This window comes from Nothoprocta perdicaria, unplaced genomic scaffold, assembly GCF_003342845.1.
Source record: "Nothoprocta perdicaria isolate Ctin4 unplaced genomic scaffold, notPer1 scaffold_221, whole genome shotgun sequence".
Lineage (NCBI taxonomy): Eukaryota > Metazoa > Chordata > Aves > Tinamiformes > Tinamidae > Nothoprocta > Nothoprocta perdicaria.
The window spans coordinates 1,190,145-1,196,683 of record NW_020455423.1 but is presented as its reverse complement, the minus strand read 5'-3'; the positions used below and the strand labels follow the sequence as shown (position 1 = coordinate 1,196,683).

Here is a 6,539-nt window from a genome sequence, read left to right as displayed (position 1 = left end):
GCTGCTCCGGGCAGGCGGCACGGGAGGGAGCGGCGGCGGCAGCTGCACCCGGCCCCGCTTCTCCCCCGCTTCTCCCCGCCGAGGGGCCCATTTCACCCCCAAGCCCCTGGCCGAGGAGGGAGGGAAGAGCGCAAAGGGAGGGCGGGTGACAGTTAAACGGCTACAACTCCCCCCAACCCACGCGGCCCAGCGCGCAGCTCACCATGACGGCGCTGCGGGCCGCTCGCGCATGCGCGGCCTCCTCACGTAGCCCCGCCCCGCGGCCGGGCTGCGGCCGTGCTGGGATAAACCACTCTCCACGAGGGGGAGAGGGACGCTTTGCGCATCTTGGCTGTTCTCAGTGACGACAACAGCAGCACCAGRAGTTTTCTCAGCCTGGATAAGAAAATTATATATGAAAGAGTCCCTCCGAATGGCAGGAGGAACTCCTCTGCCACCCTCTGCACCCATGCTTCCATCTCAATCCCCCCCCAACATTGTGCAGAATGGTTCCGCCCGTCAGCGGAGGCAAAGGGCTAGGCGCGTGCGCAGCCGCCGGCCCCTCATGGCGGACGGGGGCGGGCGCGAGGCGGGGCGGGGCCGAGCCCAGCCCAGCCCAGCCCAGCGGGGCGGGGCGGAGCGGGGCCGGGCCGTGTTCGTTGAGGCCCGTGTTGATTCCCCGCGCGGGAGCTCGCGGCTGTTGCGGCTCTGACCCCGTCCCTGTCTTGTCCCTAGATGAACCGTTAGCAGTGCCAGGGAGCGGCCCGGCGCGCACCAGCGCCCCGCTCGCGCACCAGCGCGCGCAAACGCGCACTCTCTGCCACGAAACAAACGCGCTTGGGGTTTCAGGGCTCTTAGGTAAAACCGTTTTATCTCAAAGAAAGTGTAAACCTCAAAAAGGGAGCAGTTTCTTCCGTGCATGTAGGCAAGTTAACAGCTTTTGAGATAACTTACTGATAAATTAAGAAACAGTATTTTTGAAATAACTGTTCCACATGCTATGTGTATATATCCAACCAYGCAGAGATGTACACCTTAAAACAGTAATGAGCTTTAATCGTGTTTCAATGAATTTCAGTTTTTTTCAGTAGGTGTCACTAAAGCTCCAAAATAATACAGATTTTATTGTTCTCTGAAGTCTTGGAGCTCCAAGATCAGGTTCACYCCACTAATCCTAAAGAAGTGGATGAGATAATCTGATCTGCACCATCAATGACTTCTGTGTTCTGGGGATTCAAATTACCCCTGCTTATTTCTGAGAAAAGCCCAGAGTCTCCCTTTCTCTTGCTTCTTGAAAATCTATGGTGGCTGTTTTAATTCCCACCCCAGGGAGCCTGGGAGCTCTCCGTCCCGGGCTGGGTGCTGTGAAGGGCTTTGCAGGGCTGCTTCAAGCAGGACTAACTCCCTGCGTGTGGCACCCCGATGCAGCACAGGCGGTGACGGAGCTGAGCTGCCTTTTAGCCCGGTGACCTGGGCGGTGGGACTGGAACAGTCAAACTGTTACGAGCAGTTTGTGCTGTTCTGTTCAGCCTTTGTCCAAGGGGTGCAAAATAAACCAGGCCTCATGGCTCGCCAGGCCCCTGTGCTAACCACGCGGGGTGTAAAGAACTGCTCCTCAGGCTCAGGTGAGGAGTCTCCTGTACTAACCTCCCTGTATTTAACATCTCATCTAACATCTCCAATCAACTTGGAAGGTTTAAGCACCTTCACTTCATTTGCATTCAATGACTTTCAATTCAGTCTCTGGAGACCACCTTCCAACAAATAACTGCTCTCTGCAGTTTAGTCCCTCACACACACCCATGACTTGCTACAGGTTCAAGAAGGAAATGTTTTCTATAAAGATTTTCTGAACAATTTTATTGAGATAACGTTCGTTTTTTATTTATATGCATTCATTCATATATATCTATAATTCAAAACGCTAAACACTTTTCTAAGGCACTTGGAATGGTGCACAGCTGAGTAGCCTACAGTACTATACAGCTAGGCAGCACACTTTTTTACCTGTCAAAATAAATAAAACATAAAACACAAACATAATTTATGTACTGCATAAAAAAGATAATGCATTATTTTTTTCACGTGACAATACTGAATTATACTTGTGTGAGTGTCTGTATAAGTATATACTACAGTACAGGGGAAAAAAAAGCAGCTTATATGTAAGAATTACTGTTACTTACAGTCACAGATATCAACATGCTTGTGTAAAAAGCACTGTCAGATCAGTCACTCCTTTACAGTTGTGATATTCAGTCACTCTAAGTCCAGCTACTGAAATACAGGTAGATACATTCATTTTATAGTTAATATATAAAATGCACACTGCATGAACTGAAAAAAAAATAAGGCAGGTATTGATTATCCAAAGCCTCATACTTTCTGAAAGTCATTTATACAGAAAGTGAACTTCATAAATACCAGCAATTCTAAGCTGGTAACATTTCATATCCATTTGTTATAGTTATCAGCAACTATACAGCATGGCAGGCAGTGAGCAATCAAGTACTTTATTTGTAAATATGAATGTTTATTGAAATTCAAGTGTGATACTTTGTGCACAATTTGTTTCTACTTTTAATCTAATTAATAAAAATTAGTCCAAGAGTTTGAAGTCCAAGAACAGGCCCAGTGCCTATTGATAGTCAATATTCTTCATTACTGCTGCAGAATTTTATTTCCACTGTAACCAAGTAAAAAGAGGCAGGAAGATCAAAATTTAATTTCAGATGACCCCAATCCTTCTCATAGCCTCTTGACTTTACTGGACCCTACTAAGATTCCACTGGGGTTTACTCACCAGCAGCTGTGGTGGCTGGATGATCAAGCCCTCCATGCTGGAGTCACCTCAGGGTGTCCTTGCACCCGTGAGTGGGAAGAGTCAAGTGCACAAGGATTCTTAGACCTGGGCACYCATGGTACGTTTCAGCTCTACCATAGGAAATACATGTTCTTTAAAGGCCAGCGTTGAAGGTACAGATGGATCTATAGGATACAGCATATTATATTAATACTGCCATGATTTACCGTTACAGCAATTGTTCTACACGAAATCGGAAAAAGGACACAGGTGTTTTGGTTCCCAAATGTAAAGAAATGTGGTCTACAGTGTTCATATACCTCTCCTAGATTTACAATTCTTTTGTAAATGGAATTCAATTTTTCTTCTACAAAAAAACTGAGTTGCTTAAATAGTGACAAGTAATTAGCATGTGCCATCTCCACACCTTCCTTGCCCCTGCTTATATATTTAGATGCCCATTCAAACACTCCATCACAAGATCCTTTTCTTTTATTTAAAATTATACCAGCTGAAATAATTGTCCAAGCCACAGTATTTCTTTAATTCCAAAATTTATGCAAGTTTAGGAATCAATATACCACCACACGAAGTAGTGAAAGGAAGAGAAGTTACGTTCAGCAACTTTCTACTATAACAATGTTCAAATATGGTTAAATTTGACAAAGACTTTTATATAAAGAATTAATAATTGAAAAAAAAAATACAGAGAATACCATTTTCCCTACTCAAAGCAGTATTTAGCTTCTAGAAAATAATGAAATTCTGGTGCCTGGTTGATATGAGCTCTAGTGCTATGCCTAGTTCATACGAGCTCTATTTCCATGAAAATCCTAAGCCAACATGGGAACATTGACAAAATGAAACAAGACCTCATTAATCATTAAAATGAATAAATAAAAATCTGTCTACATATTACAGTGAAATATGCTGTTTTTAACTCTATCACTCCTTTTTTCTATATAGGTAACACTTGCAGAAGTTTTTTTCAGATGTTCGTTTCCAAATAGAAGCTTTACGCTATTCTAGGAATTTATTTTTCTTTTTATTTGATCCTTAAAATATTTTAATATCAATCTAAAACCAGCTTTCAGATTTGCTTTTCTTTTTTGTCCATTAAAAGCTAGGTGCCATCAGTGAGTATTGCAGTGAGCATTGTACAGTAAAGATAACAATAATGGAGCTAAATCTGGGAGCTCCTAAAGGCAGGAGAGAAGTTAATTCCACATTTCACCCCGAGTCTATCTTCCTTTTAATTTACAGCAGTTGCACAAGTCTTAATTCCTTGAGATATGAATAAAAACAGGTGATATGAAAGTATGAAATGACACAGTTCCGCTGTACCTGGCAATTTAATGCAGATGTAGGGTTTAGCTCGATTTATTTCATCATTAAAGCATTAACACGTATGTTAAGACCTGGGCTAGAAATGCCGGCAGTGTCAGCCAGCTCTGACTGTCCTGCAGGGGCGGTCTGTGTCATACCCAGGCTACTGCACGTTTGTCCCCAACCCAGCTACGGACACGGGCCSATGGGACCCAGCGTCGACTGCAGATCATGTTCAGGTTCCTGTTGGTTCCCAGGCTGCAGATCAGAGCCCTGTTTTTCACTTCTTTTGGCTGAATCCCACCTCCATTTTCTGATGACAGGTATGTGTGGCCCAGGCCACATCTATGATCAGGTTAAAGAACAACTGTTCAGAAACAAGTTCTCCGGCACAGCTGCAATGTTACYGTTCACGGGATCTGGGTTTGAAGTAACTCTCAGGAAACAGCGCACCAGTAAACACCAATCAGAATCTCACCTGGAAGGAGGAGCCCAGTATCCGCGACTTTTCCTCCCTTCATTTCACAGCTTTCACTGGTTTTCGGGAAAAAGAAGTAAGCCGGTGGCTGCCTGCGGGGGTTCTCACAGGCCAGCAGCCGAGGCCGCGGTGCCGATGGCAGCACCACGAGGGCAGAGCGGGGAGCCGTGCGYGGCGCAGCGCGGAGGGCCAGGCCTCAGCGCCGGCCACGGCCCCCCGGCACCCCGCTCCAGGCGGCCGCCAGCGCGCACACAGGCGCCCTCAGCCCTGCAGACCCACAGGCGGCTGCAAGCACCTCCCGCGGCTTTCCAGAGAGGCGCTTCCTGGCCCTGCACAACTTGGAATCACTCGTATTTGACRTATTGGACACAGGCCCGTCCCCGTGCTCGAGGTGACCCTGCSTGTGCAGGGGGTTGGACTAGGGGACCTCTAGAGGTCCCTTCCAACCTTAAGGGTTCTATGATTCTGTTTAGGGCAAACACTGTACTTCCTGCGTCTAGGCACRCATCACAAATTGAGGAATTTCAAAAAGTTATCTTTTCTTTGGAAGTATCTGATTTCACTTACAAAGATTTCTCTATATGAATTACATAAAAGGTCATAGAGACACTCTAAAACTGTTTCAWTTCGTCTTGTAAAGAAGAAATTAGTTGTTTCCCTCTCCTCTCCTCTCCTCTCCTCTCCTCTCCTCTCCTCTCCTCTCCTCTCCTCTCCTCTCCTCTCTTCCTCATTTCTTCCAAATGGACTGTTAGGTGTTACATTGAAAGTGTTATTTTTTTCCTTCTTTTTAAAACTTTCTTTTTCCCCTCCAAGGATAGCTCAGTCACGACTTTGCCAGCACTTCCAATTTTTCCTGCTGACAGCTATGCAGTATCCTGGAGGGTAAGGTACACAACATGTTCTTTCCAATTGGCACTAATAGCAACTTTAAAAGATATTTACAGTAATCAATACAAAAGTCCAAGAGATACAGCAGAAACCTGATTTTAGGYGGCTCAATAAGGTGAAGAAAACTTTTTCATTAAATGCAGTGACATACCAAAATCTCATTACTTTCTTATTGCATGGATAGCACTGTATAGCTGTTGTTCTTTTGCCAATTGATATTTACAATATAAAAACAGTATATACAATTCTATGTGTGTGCATGGACACAGTGGATAGTTTATAGTTCTAATTCTGCAAATAATTATCTATTTAAGTCCCAATAAAGGCAACTGTTTCTGTCCAGTTATGTAAATTTGATTTGTTGAATTGCTGAGAAATTCATAATGAGCATTATGATACTCATAAATAATCAGAATGCATCTGATTATTTACCCCTTGTACATTAAAAAAAAAAAAAAGCAGCAGCTCAGCATCCCTATTTCAGCTATTACTTTGCTTCTGGCAGTGGATTGTAGTGGATACTAAAAAAAAAAAAAAAAAAAAAAAAAAAGAAAAAAATGGAAAAAAATCAACCCCACCCAAAAAAACAGAAGGACAGAGAAAGTAAAAGTGATTCTTTACCTTGGTACCCACATGTCTTATGGCGAAGTGTTGCTTGGGGAAGTCCTTGGGAAGTCCCAAGCTGAATTCTTGTCTTTGTGTTTTAATTCCTATATGAGGAGCTGGCACAATCCCCACCATTCTTGTTCCGGGTCCAGTACAGAGGAATGTTTTCTTGTAAAATTAACGCAATAACTTAATTCTAAGAGCCTAGCGAGTTTAGTTCACGTGTTTAGCCCTTACATATGCTGGCATGTCAACTAACTTCTTTGTCAAAGATATTATTTTTATGCCTTTGCAATGGCTGCTTTTCCACATGTAGCATCTTGGCTTCTTTCAGATGTCTGAGGCAACTCTGAGCTCTATTAACTGCTCCATTTGTTCCCTTTAAAGTGAAACACTGCACACTTCAGAGTCCACCTAGTTGGTGGCCTTTATAGGATTTTGAACAAACATTTCTAAATT

The 6,539-nt window shown here is 44.0% G+C and overlaps 1 protein-coding gene across 1 annotated transcript in view; it reads right to left on the bottom strand.

The window, feature by feature from the left end:
• The window catches only part of LTV1 (LTV1 ribosome biogenesis factor), a 14,839-nt gene extending 8,624 nt beyond the window's left edge, over positions 1-6,215 (bottom strand). The window contains exons 1-2 of the mRNA XM_026039181.1: positions 6,096-6,215; positions 247-375 (exon numbers count right to left, since the gene is read on the bottom strand). Coding sequence (XP_025894966.1) covers positions 247-375; positions 6,096-6,215 — 249 coding nt within the window. The remainder of the gene's footprint in view (positions 1-246; positions 376-6,095) is intronic.
• Between the last annotated feature and the right edge of the window lie 324 nt (positions 6,216-6,539).